This window comes from Rhinoraja longicauda, chromosome 2 (genome assembly GCF_053455715.1).
Source record: "Rhinoraja longicauda isolate Sanriku21f chromosome 2, sRhiLon1.1, whole genome shotgun sequence".
Lineage (NCBI taxonomy): Eukaryota > Metazoa > Chordata > Chondrichthyes > Rajiformes > Arhynchobatidae > Rhinoraja > Rhinoraja longicauda.
Genome location: NC_135954.1, coordinates 87,590,108 through 87,613,733, shown reverse-complemented (window position 1 = coordinate 87,613,733; position 23,626 = coordinate 87,590,108). Strand labels below are relative to the sequence as shown.

The 23,626-nt window shown below is 42.5% G+C and overlaps 1 protein-coding gene across 11 annotated transcripts in view; it reads right to left on the bottom strand.

The window, feature by feature from the left end:
- calcr (calcitonin receptor) overlaps positions 1-23,626 on the bottom strand; it is a 184,594-nt gene that overhangs the window by 26,914 nt on the left and 134,054 nt on the right. For all 11 annotated transcript variants that reach the window (XM_078422879.1, XM_078422886.1, XM_078422844.1 and 8 more), the window contains 2 exons: positions 13,130-13,283; positions 8,659-8,719 (listed from right to left, as the gene is read on the bottom strand). In XM_078422879.1, coding sequence (XP_078279005.1) covers positions 8,659-8,719; positions 13,130-13,283 — 215 coding nt within the window. The remainder of the gene's footprint in view (positions 1-8,658; positions 8,720-13,129; positions 13,284-23,626) is intronic.

The window sequence follows — 23,626 nt, the reverse complement described above, 5'->3', positions numbered from 1 at the left end:
GTCATTTGGGCTAGAACCTGCCATTCCCTTTCTTTCATTCCACAGTGTTGTTTTTGCACTTTCACCCTCAAAAGGAGAGTCTGTCTTCATGTGAGGCAATGTGGTTTGAATGGCAAGAGCAGGGAGGTTAGTCTGTAAGTAAAGGTTACATTCTGAATGAAACATAATAAGGATAAAGGGGGAAAAAAAGGTTCCATTCCAGAAAACAAGCTATAAATCAAGTCAGAGTAGTAAAAACATATTTGCTGTAAATGTTCACCATGAGGGCCAAGTATGTAGCATTAAGACAAATTCCTGTGGGGAGATTGAACTTCACTCCAACTTGTAATTGTGCTCTGTGGCGATTCACACAGCACTACAGCTTGTGAGGCATCAAAGTCATGTTTGCAAAAGCTTGTGATAACAAGCATCCTCAATACAGGCAGAACAGCAAACCCAGAACACGCATAAACCCACTGCAGTGACACTGTGACCAGCTGAAGTGTAATCTCAGCATCTGAATAAGAATGAAAATATGACAGCGTGCTGAATAACATCAATGATCTACAATTCAATGTCACAGTTGTAACAGCTGGTTTCCCATGTAATAAAGTGTGTTTTTGAGTATAAAACTTAATTACTATAACTATTAGACATGTCACAACACTCTTGTGGTTTGTTGGTCCTGTCACTTTCTTGAGTCAGGAAGCAGCAGTTAGGTATATAATTCTTGTATTGAAATCGGTAATGATTGGCTAGAGAGGAAAGTCAATTAGGTCTATAATGAGCTGAATATGTGAGGAAGTAAACATTGCCTAGAAAAATAATTGTGAAGATATCAGCTTACAAATTTTTGGACTTCCCAGGTTGATTAAAGTAGGAAGAGAAATAGAGAAAGGGTAAAAACAGAAAATGCCACAGGTCAGGCAGCATCTGCGGAAAGAGAAACAGTTAATGTTTCAGATCATCTGGATTTCTGCTTCATTGATAAATCTCAGGGAAACTGCATTCCAAAACCCAGTCACTTTTCTTCCTGTGTTTCATTCATCACACCAGAACACCAAAGGTTTTATGGGCATTCCAAAGCTTCCAAAATTTGTTTGATATACTCCATTGCACATGGATTGCAGATGCTGTGTGGCAGCAGTTCTACTAGCCATGAAGATTCATCGGGATGTTGCCTCAGATGGCATGTTTTCCAGGGCAGAAATGTCAAAGACTAGTGGGCATAGTTTGAAGGTAAGAGGGGCAAAGATTAAAGATGTGCAGGGCAAGTCTTTTACACAGAGAGTGGTGGGTGCCTGGAATATACGCTGCTAGGTGTTGTATTAGAGATTGTGGTATTTCTAGCTAGTCACATAGATATACAGGGAACGGAGGGATATGGATCATGTGTAGGCACACAAGATTAGCTTATCGCGTCTATCTCGATTAGTTTATCTTGGCATGATGTTCGGAACAGACATTGTGGACAGAAGAGTCTGCACCTGTGCTTAATTTTTCTATTTTCTATGATTGAAGATATCCAAAATTATGCTGAGCGTGGATAGGGTGATTTGAAAAAGATTTTATGCACCCAGACAGCAGTTAAAATCTGGAATGAGGAATGAGAAGTGGTTGGAGTTGGGAATGAGGGTGAGTTGGAATAAGATTTTATTAGAAGAGCATTTGAAATCCCAAATAATAGAAAGGTTTGGATCAAGTGTTGGAAAATCAATTGTAGAGAATAACATCTCTCCCTTAATGGCAAACTATAGTAATTTAATTGTTCTGAAAATATTGTGAATGAAGTACACAAATGGATCATGATCAACAATCTGAAGTCTGGAGAACCCGAAACATCACCCATTCCTTCTCTCCAGAGATGCTGCCTGTCCCACTGAGTTACTCCAGCATTTTGTGTCTACCTTTGATTTAAACCAGCATCTGCAGTTCTTTCCTACACATGATCGACAATCTTACATTCTGCATATAGCTTACCAGGACTCATTGCACTAAAATAGAAATCAGGTTAGTTTCATAATGAGTGATGCATTATAATTGAAGTGTCCTGACAGTGTAACAATCTATATATTATACATGGATAAACAAACTCTGGATTAAATGAATAACTAATTGATGTTTATTCACTCACTAATGATCATTCACATATTTTTTTCAATGACAGGAACAGCTTCCATAACACTCCCTTAGTTTGTAAAATATTACACTTTAATAATATATCACATTTCAGTGATTCATTGGAATTCAAAGCTGATACCTATTTTAATGAATATATTTTATTATTGACATTACACTGATAGTTGGGTGTGTTCCCACTTAGGTTCTGCATTCATCAGGTCAGGGACGATCACTATGCTTAATTAGCAACAGTGCTTCACTCTGACTTGCACTTAACTGTATCATTGTGAGTTCATTTTTAAGCAAAGTATATTTAACATCGTGCATGTTAATATTGATAATTACAGCTGCAGTGAGGCACTGTCAATGATAACCATGACAAATCATACAAATGTCGGAATTATGGAGAGCGTGCTCTTCCATTAGAGATGCACTGGAGCAGATCTCTGTATCTGCCCGTTTAATCTCTGGTTGAGTCTTATTCACATCTGTGTGAGCGCCGAGGCCCTGCACCTGAAGTACGTTAATAACAGTGCGTGTAAGCTACTGATCTCACAGACCCATGGATCTCTGAAGGATCACCACGCCTGCAATGGCAGTTTCTATACCATCTCGAAATCCCACTTCGATAGCCATTACTTCTCGGGGATGAAATGTAGTTATAGCTTACGCACACGTCGCACCCTGATATGACAAAACGAATCTTCCAAACTCCTTTTCTTCATTAATTGGTTTTATTAAAGTAGCACAAATCATAGAGTAATTCATCAGTTTCTGTTCTTTATCAACTGTTTCTTCTTCAAAAAATATCTAGAAATTCTTGCAGCTATTACCGTATGGTTCTTACAAATATAGCTGGTGCGAGCGCATGGTAAAGAACTGTATGCTCACCATCCTCCGAGTCTAAACTGACCCACAACCTCTGTCAACACACTAGCCTCCTCCCATCTAGACACTCCCAATTACGCATTAAGTCACACCCACAAGCAGGCAAAAAAGACATAAACTAGAAATATTAAAACATAGCCATAACACAATGACAATAACTGAATTAAGCATAAATGGCTCCTACAACGCCATTGCCCCAACAAGCGGTGCTGGACTGGAGTTGAAGCATATCTCCACCCGCTCACAACTCCGCTGAGAGCTGAATTGCAAACAGTTCCTCCTAGATGCTTGGCGCACAATATAGAGGATCACAGAGGGTAGTGAGTCTGTGGAATTCATTGCCACAGAAGGCTGTGGAGGCCAAGTCAATGGATATTTTTAAGGCGGATATTGATAGATTCTTGATTAGTGCGGGGGTCAGGAGTTGTGGGTCGAAGGCAGGAGAATGGGGTTGAGAGGGAAAGATAGATCAGCCACAATTGAATGGTGCAGTAGACGGTGTTGCAAGGTCGGCCTGGCCAAGCATAGCCCTGGTGTCCTCCGGCGCTGCTCCTCCGCTGTAGGCCGCTCGCAGTCTACGTGCTCGGCCTCGGAGTGGCGCCTGGTCCAGCCTAGTCCCAGGCTGTTGCAGGGCCACCAGCGGCCCACTCCACCATCGAGGCCGTGCACTCCCTCCCGCAGCCGGTCTGGTCACTGGCCCTCCAGGGGTGCTTCCTTCCTCAATCTGTGCAGGTCAGTCAGGCCTATCGGGCTGGTGCCGGTCCACAGTGCGGGTCCACTGCTGCAGCTGACGAGTCGGGCCTACTGGGTGGGCGAGACCCCGGTCTCTGGGGAGCGTGTCGGGCCCACCTGGCGGGTGCCGGTCCACAATGCGGGTCCACTTCCGCAGCTGGCGAGCTGGGCCTACCGGGCGGGCGAGACCCCAGTCTCTAGGGAGCAAGTTCGGCCTACCGGGCGAGACCCCGGTTTCTGGGGAGCGAGTTGAGCCCACCGGGCAAGACCCCGGTCTCCGGCAGGCGAATGAACATTTGTTCATAATTCTAACTTTTAACTTTAATGACATTATGAGAGCACATTGTTTGTACATATGTCATTAAGTCAGCATTCGTATCCTGAAGATGGCTTGTAATTACAATTAAAACACATTGTACTGTCTGGAGGCATTGCACCAAAGGCATTTTGTGCTGATGAAAACCTATTAACAGGACACTTTATGTGATATTGCTAATAGTAAATGTCCTATAAAATGTATAATATGTTACACTTTCTATATATCAGAGCTGTACAACATTTGCAATAAATTTAACAATGGGTCTTTCAATGTTTAGATATGTTGCTGAAGTTCTATTCCTGTGCTAATACGTTGGTGGGCTCTGTAATGCACATAACACAGCAAATGAGAACCTGAGTAGTTATAAGATGTATAAAGTGTTGGTGATGGCTGAACCTTGCTGAACTCCATTCATCTTTGGGCTTGATCCGTTCAAAGCCATAGTAGCAGTTCTACTGGATTTCAAATTTTGGCATGTATTCAAAGAAAGCAATAGCTATAATATTTTTTTAATGTTATTCAGCAGGTTTAGGAAAGAATTATTTATTTTTTTCATCCATTTATGATTGATTTCATAATCCAATGAATGCACATTGTCCACAGAATGAATAAAGGAGGAACAGACTCATGATTGGACAGATAGTGAAATGTGTCATAGTTACAACAACAAAAAGGTTTTCAACTGGTGACTCCCATGGGACATGAATAGAAACACTGCCTGGAGTTGAATGTAAGTAATTGTACTATACTCAAGAGGGCAGTCTAAAAGAAACAATTCAGCATGAATAATTAAACAATGTCCAAAATACTGATATTGGCATCTATTCTGCCATATGGAAGACTGCCCAGGTCTGTTTCACTCAGAGAAAAACAAAATAAATGCATTGCAGTCAATGAAATTGCTTGCAGTCATCAGCAAAGTGATGGAAAGGGTAGTGGATGGAAGCAGAGCTTATCAATGACATGTTCTCTGATTCTTTTTGGGTTCCTCCAGAACCCTTAATTTCCAGTCCTCAGAACTACTTTGATCCAAACACAGACACATGAAGGAACTATACCACAATTTAAGAGTTTCTCCTGAGTGTTGTGAATATGGCAATGACAAAGAGATCTTACCATCTCCCAGCTAACAATGATCTATTCTACATTTTCCTCGATCTCCATCCCTTTTGTCTCGTTTTCACACCTTACACATCCTTATCTCTGCCTCTCCCTCTCCCCTGACTTCAGTCTGAAGAAGGGTCTCGACAGAGATGCTACCTGTCCCGCTGAGTTACTCCAGCATTTTTTGTGTCTATCTTTGGTTTGAACCAGCATCTGTAGTTCCTTCCTACACAAGAGATCTGTCAACGTTTGTTGAGTCCTGTGTAATCCTGTATGAACTGAATGGGGGAGAATATAGCAAGGATTGTAAATACAAGGGTGCATTGTGCAGATTTTAAGTGCAGAGGAATGGATAAGTCACCAGAAACGCTGTTTTGTTCAGTTTAGTTTAGTTTAGAGATACAACACGGAAACAGGCCCTTCAGTCCACTGAGTCCGCACCGACCAGCGATCACCGGTACACTAACACTAACACCACCTTACACACACTAGGGACACTTTTACATTTATACCAAGACAATTAACCTAAAAACCTGTAAGTGTGGGTGGAAACCGAGGATCTCGGAGAAAACCCACACAGGACACGGGGAAAATGTATAAACTCCATACAGACAGCACCCGTAGTCAGGATCGAACCCGTGTCTCTTGCGCTGTAAGCTCTAACACTACGTCACTGTGCCACCCACTGTATGTGATCAAATAATTTAGTGCTTATGGTTCAATGGTTCTTTTGTTGTCTCGTGTAAAAGGTACAGGTGAAATACATTTTTTGAGTATAGATCAATGCGATTATTGGCATACATAAAGACAATCCTCGATTAAGTATTCCATGCATGGAAACAGCCCACTGAGTCCCTACGCAATAGTTGCCAAATTTTGGCGCCATTTTACACAGTCCAAGCTGCAGCTTGCCATATATATATATATATTTGATCTATATATATATGTGTGAATTTGTGAGTAGACACTAAATGCTGGAGTAACTCAGTGGGTCAGGCAGCATCTCGGGAGAGAAAGAATTGGTGACGTTTCGGGTCGAGACCCTTCTTCAGACTTTGTGAATTTGTGAGCGGGTGTATATATACACACACTGAACTTTTTTGTTGGTCTCTCATTTATTATATTGTTCACAGTGCACGATGTTTACATATTCTGTTATGCTGCTGCAAGTAAGAATTTAATTGTTCAATCCGGGACATATGACAATAAGGCACACTTGATTCTTGACTCATTTGGATCCTTCTCCTCTCTGGGCCTTCAGTCTTCTTTCCCTCGAGGGTGGGCCTTCTGTAGTCGGCCTTGTCCTATCGGCCCTTTGTCCAGCATCCGCTGGTGTCACCGACTCTCTCCTCCTTCTGGTTCACGGTCCGCAGGGGCGAGCGGGAGCCTTGGACCCACTCCAGGCGGCTCCCCCAGATATGCGACCGACTGCCTTTCGGGGTTTGGCAACCACCCGCACGGCCCTTCAAGAACTTCTGCCGCGCGGCTCTCTGCCCGTCATTTCCAATGGCTGCTCAGGTCTTCGGGGATGAGCAGGGCCGAATTTGGCAGCAGCTGCCTTCGACAGGCCATGGACCGGTTGTCATATGGTGTCCGGCCGCGTGGCCCGCTGGTCTCTATGGCTGCATGGCCTTGTGCTTGGCTTTGTGGCGGGCCTCCATGCGCTGGCATTATCTGTCTTAGTTTTTACAAGAATGATCCCAGGAATGATTAGGTCCACCTATGATGACCGTTTGTCCGCATTGGACCTGTACTTACTGGAGTTTAGAAGAATGAGGGGGGACCTCATTGAAACATACAGAATAGTGAAAGCCTTCGATAGAGTGTATGCCCTCAATATTAGGGTCCACTATATATTGATTAAGGAAACTTTCTTGGGCACATGTAACATGTAAGCCCTTCACGCTAACTGTCAATAGTAAGCAAATTGAAATCTCCCTCTAATACCACCCTATTATTTTTTTAGCTTTCTACAATCTCATTACAAATCTGCCCCTCTAATACATGCTGGCTATTGGGAAGCCTATAATACAGTCTACGTTTTACAAATCAAAGTGATCATTCCGTTCCTGTTTCTACGTTTTACCCATACCGCCTCTCCAGATGATCCATAAGAATATCTCCGCTGAGCACTGTAGTCTTGTGCTCACTGATGAAACAGGCAGCCCCCTCTCCCCCACCCTCTCTCTTACCTAGATTGTTGCAATACTTCTAAATATTAGTCCCCTCTGCAATGCTTTGAGGGGCATATTGTGCACAATCTGTTAAGAATGCAGTTAAAATCACATTTTCCATCTTTCTGCTCCACTGTAACTGGTTTCTTATGCACTACAGTTTTAATAGCGCTGTTTTCTTGTGGCTGAAATGTCTACAGTAATCAGTAGAGTGATGGAAGACGTCATGATAAATAGAGAGGTGACATCGCTGGCCACCCCTTTCAAGGAGCCGTGACTGCCGTGAGGATTGCCGTTTCTGTTCCTATTTTTACAAAGAAATTGCCATTGCAGCTCAACCAATAGCAGATATTGCATCTGAACCAAACACGACTGTTTCCAGCCTGTCATCGTCAGCCATGGTGAAGTTGTTGAGGAACATCATTGGAAACAATCATCAGAACAATTCCCCAGCTCAACTGATTTTCCTCTTTCCTCTCTCTCCTAATCTTTCAATTCTTCATTCATGTTTTTTTTAATCATCCATACTTTTGATTATCTTCATCGTTTGTCTTTTTGTATGTCCATTCCATTCTTTCTTTCTTCCTTCCATTCCTTATTCCTTTCTGCAAATTTCCATTCACTTTCTTCCATCCTTTCCGTTGCTGTTCACTCTCAATCTATTCTCTCTTTTGTCTAATTTTATGGAGTCCGGCAACCAGGCATTTGAAAGAATGGGAGGTAACAGAGCTTCTCAATCTTCTTTAGATTTGAAAACTACGCAGGAAAGCTGATAGGTACCCATAGTGACGTGACATGAAGGATGAACTTGAGACACATGGATTGAAAACGTAAGTGTAATTAGGATGGTGGATGAATGACCAGAATTCATTGTCAAAGGTCACACAAGTGAGCATTTATTATACCTAAAAGTATAGCCTCCTCAATCACCAATTATATTTCATAATTCATTATTCATAATATCATTGACAATATGAGGGAAGAAATCTTGGAATATGATGTGGAGGACTACAAGAGATCTCAGGAGGATAATAGTTTAAAAATCTCAGCTTTAATTAATGAAAAGCAAACAATTGGTAAAACTTAAAAATAGAAAATTCAAGCCAGGGGAACAAATGGCAGAAGCCTTTCCATCCCCATCACCAGCAGTACAATTCAAAGCAGTTTCTCAGTTTCACGGCACCCGCCAGGAAGTAAATTTACATTTCAAAATTGTAGCTTTGCATAAAATGGCAATTTGCAGGAAGGCTATGTGTGTCAGTGAATCTATTAGCATCTATTGGAATATTCAAGACGGGAAAGAGCAAGGTGGAATAAAGGAGTTAACAGCAAGAAACTTACTTGTCATTAAAGTATTTTGTTCTGGCTACTGCATGAATGGCAGCTGGTATTAATGAAAATCCTGAAAGAGAGGTTGCTATATGTTAGAGTCTGCACTCACTGAACTTAAGGTTTAACTTATAAAGAGCTTTGAGTGATAAATCATGGCACAACTTTCCCACCCCCACTCAACCAATGCACTGTAAAATCAGGAGAACATACATCGCCATCTGCAAGTGCATGCAACATTTAGGCTGTGAGTCCTTATTTATGATAATAGTACAACTTCACCTTCTACTTAAAAAAAACCAGACTTTACATCCGTTTATAACAGCTACCAATTACTAAAGCACTGAGAACAAGACCACATTTTCAGACATTTTAACACACTCAATGATAATTTATCATGAAGTCCCAGATATTCTGAGAGAGACAAAGGTATTTGTTATCTGTGTTTTTTAAGAAAATCAAACTACTTTATGCTTTGGGAATCAGTTATGCACACTGAACTATAAATATTACTATTTTTATTTTTATTTTCTTGACATCTTAACCAGATTTACATTATGTACAACATGGTTAATTTCTTATACTTTCGTCAGCTTTTGTACTCTGAAGCATTTTCTTTGACTTATTTCTCATCAATGGTGCTTTGAACTTTCTTGTTATCAGTTCCAAATCCTTCCCCTATTTCCAATTTTCCCTTGGTACCATTAATGGTTGCATATATTCAAGGCTGAGATAGAGTTTTGGACTATGGAGGATTTGAGAATGATGGAAACAGGCAGGAAAGTGGAGTTAAGGCTAAGTTTTGGTCAGCCACAATCATATTGAAGGCCAGAACAAGCTCATGGGATATTTGGCTTCACCCTACTCCTATTTGTTACTTTATTTTGTTCATACGTCCAAACAGCATAATTGTTTGAGTCAAAATGAATTTTAAAAGCATATCTGGAAAGCTAAATTAATAATGGGAAATGCTGGAAATACTCAGCAGATCAGGCTGCACGTGTGGGCAGAGAACAGAGCTAATGCTACAGGTCGAATCGGCTGAATCATTGTTTGTGTCTGGGATTTCCTTATAAAGGTGAAAAATGCACTCTTTACTGCTTTTGTTCAGATTAGTGACATTTTACTCAGTGTCTAATGTCTAATATCTTAGAGCTTTTTAATGGCTGAAATAAGAATTGAAAAATAAAAGCGGAAAAGCAATGTGGATCAATTCTGCCAGAGAAAAAAAGACAAGAAAAAGATTGGGCTAAAGGCAAAAAACAAAAGGCAAAAATGAAAAGCAATAGTGGAAGAGACAAGATAAGGTTGATCACTTTGAGGAATTGGGAAATAAGACTGGACAGTAACAAAATAACTTTGACGATTTGATAGTAGAAAACCTTGGAGCAAAAGGGAGAATGGATCTTAAAGCAATCACCAGCACAAGGGTGATTGAAGGCTGCCAAGTCCCCTGAGCTTGCTGGCCTCCATCCTTATGTCTTAACAGAAGAGCTTGCTGAGATGACAGATAGCTGTGATCTACCAGAACTCCCCAAACTGTGGAAGGGGCCCAGCAGATCGTAATATGCTTGATCAAGAAAGGAGAGAAACTGAAAAAAAGAAGTAGATTTAGCCTGACATTTTTCACATGGTTTCTTTTTAATTTAAGAATTCATGGATTGTAGACCTCGCTGCAAATGCTGGCATTTACTATCCACCGTTTACTGCATCAGAACCAGAGTAGTTAACGGTCAATGGAAGTGGTGAGTCTGGAGTCACATTTAGGACAGGTGGTTTAAAGGTGGCAGGTTTCTTCTCTCTAGGGTATTTGTCAACTATGTCTGTTCTTACAACGAACTGACAATGCCATGGTTATCATTACTAATTCTTTAAAAATTAATCCAGGTTTATCTAATTACTTGAATTTGAGTTCCCCAGCTGCCATGTTGTGATTCAAACATTTTGATTCTGTATCAATAGTGCAGGATTCTGTCTGAAAATGCATCAAGTTAACCATGAAACTATTGGAATTCATTGTTAAGAAAAAAGCAGCAGGACATTTGGAAAATTGGAACAAAGAAAGTCAGCATGGTTTTATGAAAGGAAAAATCATACTTGGCAATTTTATCACAGGTCTTTATCCATCTACATTAAAAAGTAGGGTGGATTAAAAGGATCCACTAGACGTAGTTTATCTGGATTTATAAAAAAAGAATTTGATGGGCTCATGGCTTTGGAATATTATATTAGTACAACTTGATGTTTTGATAATGGACAGAAAATAAAGTACTGAGACATATAGGATATAGCAGAGGGATCTGTGCCAAGATTAGATCTTTAGAGCCTATCATAATGACTTAGATGACAAGACTGTGTGGATTCTAGCCACACAATACAAGGGTATCAAAGGAATATTGAGAAAATTGGGCGTCACGGTGGCACAGCAGTGGAGTTGCTGCCATACAGCACTTGTAGCACCAGAGACTCGGGTTCGATCCTGACTAAGGGTGTTATCTATATGGAGTTTGTACGTTCTCCCCATGGCCGCATGGATTTTCTCCAAGATCTTTGGTTTCCTCCCACACTCCAAAGATGTACAGGTTTGTAGGTTAATTGGTTTGGCATATGTGTAAAAAAGTGTCCCTAGTATGCGTAGGATGGTGTTAATGTGTGGGGATCACTGGTCGGCGCGTACCCGGTGGGCCGAAGGGCCTGTTTCCGCACTGTATCTCTAAACTAAAAAAACTAAAAGAATTAAAATTAGGAAAATATGGCTGGCTGATTGAGAAGAATGTGGGGGAATATGAGATCAGCCACTTTTGCATACAGTACAGAAACACGGATAAATCTTTCAATGGAAATACATCACTGAATGCTGTGGTAGGGAGGAAACATGCAGTGGCAGTAAGCAACTGGGAAGGCAAATGGAATGTCAGCCGTTATGAGTGAGGGGGACGATATTTAAAAGTAAGGAAGCTCTAACTTTCCACAATAAATTTACAGAGTAATTAATGCACAAATTCGGCAAATTACAGATTTTAGCTATCTAAACATGGCTGCTCCAGGAGAGTAAGACATTTATGCAAAACAATTGAGCAAACAAAATCCCAAAGATTCTCAACACATGGCTTACCCATCAATTTCCAGAACACTTTATGCTTTAGCAATGCTCTGCTGCATTGTTATTTTTACATTTAGTTGTCCTGAGCTTGTAATCCTAAACTTATAATCTTCCCATGATTTCCCCGACCATTATAGTTATTTATTTCACTAATGAGATGTACCAACTGACAAATTCATGAGTAATGATAATTGGTATTGGTATGGATGCTAGTAGATCATCCTTTAGGACCAACCCACAAAGCATGCAGAGTTCTAACTTTCCCTGCACAGGATCACTCAGTGACTCCCACATCTGCCAGTAGATGGTGGTGAGTTTGCTTTTCCTGTATGGTGACCCACATGTGGTGCTGTAGCAGGCTTATCCTAAGAGACATGTGGGGTGTGAGAGAAGGGGTGTTGGGTCGAGGATGCCAATCAATGACATGGCCTTGCATGACAATCATCTACAAAAGTATGGATAAATATAGACAAGTATGCCAATAACTTAATGAATGTGTACGTGTGTCACTCCAAAATTTGGCAAATCCGATTTCCTGTGCACATTCTTCTCCACCTGAATAGAAACATTGAAACATAGAAAATAGGTGCAGGAGTAGGACATTCGTCCCTTCGAGCCAGCACCGCCATTCAATATGATCATGGCTGATCGTCCAAAATCAGTACCCCGTTCCTGGTTTCTCCTCATATCCCTTGATTCCGTTAGTCCAAGGAGCTATATCTATCTATCTCTTCAAAACATCAAGTGAATTGGCCTCCACTGCCTTCTGTGGCAGAGAATTCCATAGAGTCACAACTCTCTGAATGTTCAATGAGCATTAAGACTGAACCCTAATGCCTGGGCTCTTGGGCCCTGATTGATTCAAGAAGGATGAGAGGAGATCTTATCGAAACATATAAGAATATTAAGGGGTTGGACACGTTAGAGGCAGGAAACATGTTCCCAATGTTGGGCGTGTCCAGAACAAGGGGCCACAGTTTAAGAATAAGGGGTAGGTCATTTAGAACTGAGACGAGGAAAAACCTTTTCAGTCAGAGAGTTGTAAATCTGTGGAATTCTCAGCCTCAGAAGGCAGTGGAGGCCAATTCACTGAATGCATTCAAGAGAGAGCTAGATAGAGCTCTTAAGGATTGCGGAGTCAGGCGGTATGGGGAGAAGGCAGGAACGGGGTACTGATTGAGAATGATCAGCCATGATCACATTGAATGGCGGTGCTAGCTCGAAGGGCTGAATGGCCTCCTCCTGCACCTATTGTCTATTGTCTATTCCTCCCTTGATTATTAACTCTCAGGGTTGATCCACACTCATCAGAATGGTTTAATATATCTATGAACGCACATCAAACTCCATGCATCATTACCAGTCTCAAGCGTTACATACCCCATCCCAGGAGATAATACCAGTGCAGATGTTGTTCTTCAGCAAATACTGCCACCACGATGAGTGTGTGCAGGTAGATCCCTTCACAAAGCATCCAAAAGTAATTGCAACCCAGCATGTAGTGGAGGAAGAATTGGAGCACTTTACATCCCACCTGTGGAGAAAGTTAGATTTTGTCTTTAATTCCACTCCATTCAAATACAAAGGCTAGAAAGCTATTTTACAAGAATGTAGCTAGGACTTGAGGGTAGGAGCTATAGGGAGGGAGGGGTTGGGCTAGGAATTTGTACCTTGGAGCGCAGGAGGCTGAAGAGTGATCTTATGGAGATGTAAAACCCACATGCTAACCCTCCCTAATCTGTTCCTGTCCATCTAAATGCATAAACATGTTATACCTCAGAATGTGTAAGAAGGAACTGTAGATGCTGGTTTAAACCGAAGATAGACACAAAATGCTGGAGTAACCCAGTGGGACAGGCAGCATCTCTGGAGAGAAGGAATGGGAGACGTTTTGGGTCTGGACCCTTCTTCAGACTGAAAGTTACGGGAAAGGGAAATGAGAGATATAGACGATGATATAGAGAGATGTAGAACAAATGAATGAAAGATATGCAAAAAAGTAACAATGATAAAGGAAACAGGCCATTGTTCGCTGTTTGCTAGGTATCCCTCAGAATGCTCTCCAGTAACTCTCCGACCACAGCTGTTAGATTCACTGGCCTGTAGTTCCCAGGATGGATCACTCTCAGTGTCTAATTGCAGGTAAAAGTCTGTTTAAAAAGAGCGCCAAAGGGACGCGAGCAGTCAGTCAGTAAAGGTCGGGAGAGCAGGTGCAAGGACGACCGTTGGCTGAAAGAAAGTAAGCGTTAATTGCAGGTAAAAGTCCGTTTAAAAAGAGTGCCAAAGGGACGCTAGCAGGCATTCAGTGAAGCGCATACCTCCAAGCTCGTCAGAGGAAAGCAGGATAGGACTGAGTACGTGGATTGGCTGATCAATTAAATTAGAAGTTTGGTAAATTGGCCAATTAGTCAATTTAGTGACTGATATAAACAAGGCTTGCACAAAGGGTGTGACCCTGTGAGAAAAATGCGAGTCTTTGGCTGCGAGTCTGGGGTGAGGAGGATTCACTTGTTTTTAAGCCTGATTTGTTTTTTGACACTAAAGTAATGGTGGACAAGTTGGTGCACTGTGTTTCCTGCAGGATGTGGGTAGGGACTCAGCTGGAGCTTCTGGAAGCTACACCTGCAAGAACTGTGTCTAGGTGCAGCTCCTGAATGGACATGTGGTGGAGTTGGAAAAGCAGCTGGATGACCTCAGGGCCATCCGGGAATGCGAGAGTTTCCTGGACAGGACCTACTGTGAGGCTGTCACGCCAAGGGTCCAGGCCAAGCGAAGGTGGGAGACTATTTCAAAAGGGAGTGAACGTGGACTACAGGTGACCCTGGTGGCTGTGCCTATTGCAAACAGTTACACCCTCTTGGGAGCTGTCGGGGCAGGTGACACTTCCAGTCTGAGCGGCGAACAGGTTGGTGGCTCTAATCCAGGCAAGGAGACACGTCTAGGGAGACCAAAGTTAGGAAGAGCCATAGCAGTGGGTGACTCCATTGTCTGAGGTACGGACAGTAGATTCTGTGGCGGCAGGCGGGACTTGAGGATGGTCTGTTGCCTCCCGGGTGCCAGGGTTCATGACATCACGGAGCGGCTTCAGAACATCCTAGTGAGGGAAAGCGATCAACCGGAAGTAGTTGTGCACGTGGGCACGAACGACGTCGGGAGGAAGAGGAAGGAGATACTGCGACGTGAGTTTAGAGAGTTAGGAAGAAGACTGAGAAATAGGACGTCGAGGGTGGTTATCGCTGGACTGCTACCTGTACCTCATGCTGGTGAGGGCAGGAACAGAGAGATCGGGGAAATGAATGTATAACTGAGGGGCTGGTACAGGGAGCAGGGATTTAGATTTCTAGACCACTGGGATCTCTTCTGGGGTAGGGGTGACCTGTACAAAAGGGACGGGTTACACCTTAACAACAGAGCGACCAATATTCTGGCAGGCAGGTTTGCTAGTGCTACACTTGTGGGTTTCAACTAAGTAGTGGGGGGGGGGAGGGGTTGACAAATTGGGAATATGAAGATGGAGTTAAAGGGGAAACGAATACAGGAGAAATTGCAAAGGACTCTCGAATAAATGGGAAGAAAAGTTCTAGATGGGATAAGAGAGTAAGGTCAGGGCCAATGGTGACTGGTGTGAGAGGGGAGGTGAATACCGAATTTTAAGTGTTGTCTTTAAATGTGCGAAGTATAAAAAATAAAGTGGATGAGCTTGCGGCTCAGTTAGACATTGGCAAGTATGATGTTGTGGGAATTACAGAGACATGGCTACAAGAGGACCAGGGCTGGGAACTGAATATTCAGGGATACACAACGTATAGAAAAGACAGACAGGTGGGCAGAGGGGGTGGGGTTGCTCTGTTGGTAAGGAATGATATTCACTCCCTTGCAAGGGGTGACATAGAATCAGGAGATGTAGAATCAGTATGGATAGAAATGAGGAATTGTAAGGATAAAAAGACCCTAATGGGAGTTATCTACAGGCCCCCAAACAGTAGCCTCGACATAGGGTGCAAGTTGAATCAAGAGCTAAAATTGGCATGTTGCAAATGCAATGCTATGGTGGTTATAGGAGATTTCAACATGCAGGTAGACTGGGAAAATCAGGTTGGTAATGGACCCCAGGAAAGAGAGTTTGTGGAGTGCCTCCGAGATGGATTTTCAGAACAGCTTGTACTGGAGCCTACCAGGGAGAAGGCAATTCTGGATTTAGTGTTGTGTAATGAACCTGATCTGAAAAGGGGATTCAAGGTAAAAGATCCATTAGGAGGCAGTGACCATAATATGATAAGTTTTACTCTACAAATTGAGAGGTAGAAGGAAAAATCGGAAGTGTCAGTATTACAGTATTACAAAGGGGATTACAGAGGCATGAGGCAGGAGCTGGCCAGATTTGACTGGAAGGAGGCCGTAGCAGGGAAGATGGTGGAACAGCAATGGCAGGTATTCCTGGGAATAATGCAGAAGTTGCAGGATCCATTTATCCCAAAGAGGAGGAAAGATTCTAAGGGGAGTAAGGGGCACCAGTGGCTGACAAGGGAAGTCAAGGACAGCATAAAAATGAAAGAGAAGAAGTATAACATAGCAAAGAAGAGTGGGAAGCTAGAGATTTGGGACTGTTTTAAAGAGCAACAGAAGATGACTAAAAAGGCAATACGGGGAGAAAAGATGAGGTACGAGGGTAAGCTAGCCAATAATATAAAGGAGGAGAGTAAAAGCTTTTTTAAGTATGTGAAGAAGAAAAAAATAGTCAAGGCAAATGTGGGTCCCTTGAAGACAGAAGCTGTGGAATTTATTATGGGGAACAAGGAAATGGCAGATGAGTTGAACCGGTACTTTGGATCTGCCTTCACTAAGGAAGATACAAACAATCTCCCAGATGTTCTAGTGGCTAGAGATCCTAGGGTGACGGAGGAACTGAAGGAAATTCACATTAGGCAGGAAATGATTTTGGGTAGACTGATGGGACTGAAGGCTGATAAATCCCTAGGGCCTGATGGTCTGCATCCCAGGGTACTTAAGGACGTGGCTCTAGAAATTGTGGACAGATTGGTGATCATTTTCCAATGTCCTATAGATTCAGGATCAGTTCCTGTGGATTGGAGGGTAGTTAATGTTATCCCACTTTTTAAGAAAGGAGGGAGAGAAAAAACGGGAAATTATAGACCAGTTAGTCTGACATCAGTGGTGGGAAAGATGCTGGAGTCAATTATAAAAGACGAAATTGCGGAGCATTTGGATAGCAGTAACAGGATCGTTTCGAGTCAGCATGGATTTACGAAGGGGAAATCATACTTGACTAATCTTCTGGAATTTTTTGAGGATGTAACTAGGAAAATTGACAGGGGAGAGTCAGTGGATGTGGTGTACCTCGACTTTCAGAAAGCCTTCGACAAGGTCCCACATAGGAGATTAGTGGGCAAAATTAGAGCACATGGTATTGGGGGTAGGGTACTGACATGGATAGAAAATTGGTTGGCAGACAGAAAGCAAAGAGTCGGGATAAATGGGTCTCTTTCATAATGGCAGGCAGTGACTAGTGGGGTACCACAAGGCTCGGTGCTGGGACCGCAGCTATTTACAATATACATTAATGACTTGGATGAAGGGATTAAAAGTACCATTAGCAAATTTGCAGATGATACAAAGCTGGGTGGTAGTGTGAACTGTGAAGAAGATGCTATGAGGTTGCAGGGTGATTTGGACAGGTTGTGTGAGTGGGCGGATGCATGGCAGATGCAGTTTAATGTGGATAAGTGTGACGTTATCCACTTGGGTGGTAAGAATAGGAAGGCAGATTATTATGTGAATGTTGTCGTTAGGGAAAGGGGACGTACAACGAGATCTGGGTGTCCTTGTGCACCAGTCACTGAAAGGAAGCATGCAGGTACAGCAGGCAGTGAAGAAAGGCAATGGAATGTTGGCCTTCATAACAAGAGGAGTTGAGTATAGGAGCAAAGAGGTTCTTCTGCAGTTGTACAGGGCCCTAGTGAGACCGCACCTGGAGTACTGTGTGCAGTTTTGGTCTCCAAATTTGAGGAAGGATATTCTTGCTATTGAGGGCGTGCAGCGTAGTTTTACTAGGTTAATTCCCGGAATGGCGGGACTGTCGTATGTTGAAAGACTGGAGCGACTAGGCTTGTATACACTGGAATTTAGAAGGATGAGAGAGGATCTTATCGAAACATATAGGATTATTAAGGGGTTGGACACGTTATAGGCAGGAAACATGTTCCCAATGTTGGGGGAGTCCAGAACCAGGGGCCACAGTTTAAGAGTAAGGGGTAGGCCATTTAGAATGGAGATGAGGAAAAACCTTTTCAGTCAGAGTTGTAAATCTGTGGAATTCTCTGCCTCAGAAGGCAGTGGAGGCCAGTTCTCTGAATGCATCCAAGAGAGAGCTAGATAGAGCTCTTAAGGATTGCAGAGTCAGGAGTTATGGGGAGAAGGCAGGAACGGGGTACTGATTGAGAATGATCAGCCATGATCACATTGAATGGTGGTGCTGGCTCAAAGGGCCGAATGGCCTATTCCTGCACCTATTGTCTATTGTCTATTGTCATAGAGGCATAAAGCCAGTGAGACCTCATAGAAACAGGCCCTTTGGCCCTACACTCCTATGCAGACCATCATTTGCTCGCATTAATTCCTTATCCTTCCATACCTTGCTGGTCCACATGAACTCAATGGGCTGAGGGGGCCTGTTTCTGTAATGTACAACTCTAAGACTCTAGACTCTTGGACTCTAGAATGATGCATTTAAGGATGCAGTTAAGTCAGTTGAAAACACTGTTTTATATGCAAATTGCGAACAATTGGTAACAGCTCACCAGTATATTCACATCTGCTAAATATGGTGTAGTTATTGCTTGCCAACTGGTATTGTGGACTTACTGAAGGAGAAGCTTAAATGAAACGTCAGAAAAATTATTGATGGTGGAACAAATCAAAGTCAGCACTAAAATATCAATTTTTTTTCTTGAGAAAGCTCAGAACAGATTACGGCTCAAACAATGTGGAACAGATGGTGGTGATATTACTCGTGTTACTTAATGGAGTCAGGTTGTAAGGTGTAAATTATAAGTGTCCATATATGTGCATTCTGTCTGCAATCTCATCTCCATTTAGAACTCAACCCATATGGAAGTCAAAGCCACTTTTGATGCAAGTCATATCATTATCATTATCATACTTTATTAGCCATGTATGTTTTGCCACATACGAGGAATTTCTCGCCTCCTTTACATTGCTTACTCATTTATACAATGAGGTGCTGTCAGTGGATGCTCACCTCAATTTTCAACCTAATGAGGACTTTGGTGCAGTGCCACAAAATGTTCAGTGGTCAAGGTTACTGAGTACATCTTCAGATGCCAAATCCCATTAGTTGCACATCCTGCTCGAGCAGTACTTAATGTACTCCAATCCATCGCTCACACCTCTATCAGTCACAAACACCTATCTCTCCTGAATTCCATGATGCTCTTATATACTTACACTAATGCGCACCTCACACTCACATTTCACAGCTTGCACATGCACTTCACCGAAACAGATAATGAACTGTTTTATTTTTTCCTTGCAGGGCTAAGTGGTGTATAAACAGAGGCAGTGACGGAAAAATGATAGAAACAGTCAACATGGATTTGTGCCTGGAAGGTCATGTTTGACTAATCTTCTTGAATTTTTTGAAGAGGTTACCAGGGAAATTGATAAGGGCAAGGCTGTGGATGTTGTCTATATGGACTTCAGTAAGGCATTTGACAAGGTTCCACATGGAAGGTTGATTAAGAAGGTTAAATCGTTGGGTATTAATAGTGAGGTTGCAAGATGGATTCAACAATGGCTGAATGGGAGATACCAGAGGGTAACGGTTGACAATTGTATGTCAGGTTGGAGGCCAGTGTCTAGTGGAGTGCCCCAAGGATCTGTGTTGGGTCCACTGTTGTTTGTCATTTACATTAATGATCTGGATGATGGTGTGGCAAATTGGATTAGTAAATATGCAGATGATACTAAGATAGGTGGAGTAGTTGATAGTGAGGTAGATTTTCAAAGTCTACAGAGAGACTTGGGCCTTTTGGAAGGGTGGGCTGAAAGATGGCAGATGGAGTTTAATGCTGATAAGTGTGAGGTGCTGCATTTTGGTAGGACAAATCAAAATAGGACGTACAGGGTAAATGGTAGGGAATTGAGGAATGCAGTGGAACAGAGGGATCTGGGAATAACTGTGCATTGTTCCCTGAAGGTGGAATCTCATGTGGATAGGGTGGTGAAGAAGGCGTTTGGTATGCTTGCCTTTATAAATCAGAGCATCGAGTATAGAAGTTGGGATGTAATGTTGAAATTGTACAGGGCATTGGTGAGGCCGAATCTGGAGTATGGTGTGCAGTTCTGGTCGCCAAATTATAGGAAGGATGTCGACAAAATGGAGAGGGTACAGAGGAGATTTACTAGAATGTTGCCTGGGTTTCAGCACTTAGGCTACAGAGAGAGGTTGAACAGGTTGGGTCTTTATTCTTTGGAGCGTAGAAGGTTGAGGGGGGATTTGATAGAGGTTTTTAAAATTATGAGAGGGACGGACAGAGTTGACGTGGGTAGGCTTTTCCCTTTGAGAGTGGGGAAGATTCCAACAAGGGGACATAGCTTCAGAATTGAGGGACAAAGGTTTAGGGGTAACATGAGGGGGAACTTCTTTACTCAGAGGGTTGTGGCTGTATGGAATGGGCTTCCGGTGGAAGTGGTGGAGGCTGGCTCGATTTTATTATTTAAGAGTAAATTGGATAGGTATATGGATAGGAGGGGATTGGAGGGTTATGGTCTGAGTGCAGGTAGATGAGACTAGGTCAGGGAGAATGGTCGGCGTGGACTGGTAGGGCCGGACAGGCCTGTTTCCATGCTGTAGTTGTTATATGTTATATGTTAAGTCAGTTGTGACTGAATCATCTGACCTGCAAAGAGAATACAGTTCTTGCCATCATTGAAGAGCCCACTGCTGAGTCTATGATTAGTGGTGGGGCGAGTAAGCAAGACAGTGATAATGTTATATGCTCAATCCACCATATATTCTGATGTAACGCTGATAGTGCAAGGATATGCTTCCTACTTGCTCCACGCCTTTCACCGGTTCAGTTCACCACAATCCCTGTGTAATTCTACTTCCAGATATCCAGGAACTACAAATGGCTGGCCCGGCAGGAAAAGAGTAAAACTAAAGTAGTACCATCACTGGATGTGACATGAGCAGTCACCATAGTCTCACTTTATAAAATGTAGACGTTCTCTTCAGGATGTGATCGACCTGTGCTGTACTACTGGGAATGAGTGGACTGAAAACCCAGGGCAAGGGAAAGGTGTAGCCAAAGTGCCCACTCCCTGGAGGATGGGATTCTGTAGCAGTGGACAGAGGTGAGGACATAAGTTAGTTGGTTTAACTAACAGAAGAAGGCTAATGGATAGGTACAATATCTGGTTACTTAAGGACCTGCCTGAAAAAAAATTAAGAAATACGTCGCATCTTAATGGTGGCCATCTTCAACTTATCATTGGTTGGAAGAGAGGAAGGAGAGGGATTGGGGGATTTCTTAAATGTGTCAAGGAAAGTATTCTTAAACAATATATTTCAAGCTGGAAAGGGTGCAGAGAAGATTTACGAGGATGTTGTCAGGAGTCGAGGGCCTGAGCTTTTGGGAGAGGTTGAGCCGGTTAGCATGTTGTTCCTTGGAGAGCAGGAGGATAAGGGGTGATCTTATAGAGGTGTACAAAACCATGAGAGGAATAGATTGGGTAAATGCACAGAGTCTTTTGCCCAGAGAGTAGGGGAATGGAGAACCAGAGGACAAAGATTTAAGGTGAGTGGGGAAAGAATTAATAGGAACCGGAAGGGTAATTTTTTAATACAAACAGTGGTGGGTGTATGGAACAAGCTGCCGGATGAGGTAGTTAAGGCAGGGACTATCGCAATGGTTAAGAAGCATTTAGACAAGTACATGAATTGTACAGGTTTGGAGGGATATGGGCTGAACGCAGGCAGTTGGGATGTGTAGATGGGGCATGTTGGTCAGTGTGGGCAAGTTGGGACGAAGGGCCTGTTTCCACACAGTATGACCCTATGCATGGAGGGCCCTACTAGAGAGAACACAACACTGGGCCTCCTATCAGGGGACGAGGTGACTTAAGCATCAGTAGGGATATTTTGGGACCAGTGATTATAGCTCTTTTCTTTTTTAAATAGTTATGGAGAAAGAAAAGACTGGTTCATAAGTTAAAGCCCTAAATAGAGGCAAGGCCAATTTTGAAGGTATTAGTCAGGAACTTGCAGAGGTGACTGAGAAATGCTGATCTCAGATAAAGGGGCGTCTAGCAAGTGGAAGGCTTTTAAAGGTGAGATGGGGAGAGTTCAGGGATGGTATGTTCATCTTAGAGTGAAGAGCAAGACATGCAGATTTAAGGGACCCTGGGTGACAAGGGATATGGAGGCTCTCATCAGGGAAAAGGAGGCGTGTTGGATGTAGGCAGCTGGGATCACACCCCTCCCCTTGAAGGATATAAGAAATGTAGGAGTGCACTGAAAAGGGAAATCACAAAAGCTCTGGTAAACAAGATCAAAAGGGTAACATGGGAGAGAATAGGCCTTCTGAAGAAACCATGTGCCATCTGTTGAGCCATAGGAGATGGGCCAGGTGTTGAATGAATATTTCTCATCTGTATTTTGTTGAGTAGAAGATTGTGGAAACCCAAAATGTCACCCATTCCCTCTCTTCTAGATGCATGTACAAGTGTACTGAGGTGCCAAAAAGACTGAACTAAAAATCAAAAGTAATTTCAGAGGTATTTCAACCTTAGTTAATATTTTTGACACAAAATATTTTGGCGTAATAATGATTTTAAAGCTATGATAAAACCAACATATTTGCATTGCAAGTTATTTCGGACCCTTTTTAACATTAGGTGGAACCCAGGGAGATTTTTTTTTTAGTGTTGAATAAATCAAGATATTTTAGGTTCCAAATTGCAGGCTACCCCTCACTTTGAATGGAGCTTGGTATTGATTTCAGTCACAACGATTTTTAAGTTTGGGCTCCCTGCTGCAGTATAGAAGGGTTGCAGCACTCTACAAGTTACTATATTTCAAAAATAACAACAGCTAATTGCATTTGTGTAGCATTTTTAATGCTGTAATCTGTGCAAGATAATTCACAGTAGAATACCCAAAACAATTGGTACAACAGTAGGGCAGACAATTATACATTTGATCAAAAGTGATCATTAAATAGTGCCTCAAAAGTAGGGAGTTGGTGAGGTGCTTGAGTAAGGGAGTTCTAAAACTTAGGACCTTACCAGGTAATGGTGCAACTGCAAGTGGTGAAGGAATTAAAAGTATGAATAATCAGGAGGATTGAATTGAACGGTGTTGAGTACCTTGGATGACAACAGGAATGGTAAAGGTTACATAGATAGAGGAATGTCTATATAGTTCTGGAATGTTTTCCCACAAATGGAAAGTGAGATTTTGAAATTGAAACATTGCCTAATCAACAATGAATGTCCATCAGCAAGCATGGAATGAAGAGTGAGAAGCATGACTACAAGGAAGGTTATAAGCATTAGAGTTTGATTGCACACACCTTACCTTGGTTCATAGTGCGAACAAAGGAAGCTATTCCAGTATTATCAGAGAATATCTGGTCAGGCAAAAGGTGGTTAGTTAGTAATAAGGAGGCAGAATTTACCAAGCTTAAAAATGGTGCAGATGAGAAGGTTAAAAGTCACCTTAAGATCCAATGCAATTCCCCACCAAATGGCCGACTGAAGGTGAATAAGAAAGATTTTACTGCAGATTTCTCTGCAGTGACTATCTTTTGGGGAGGGCACAGAAGTGAATTATCC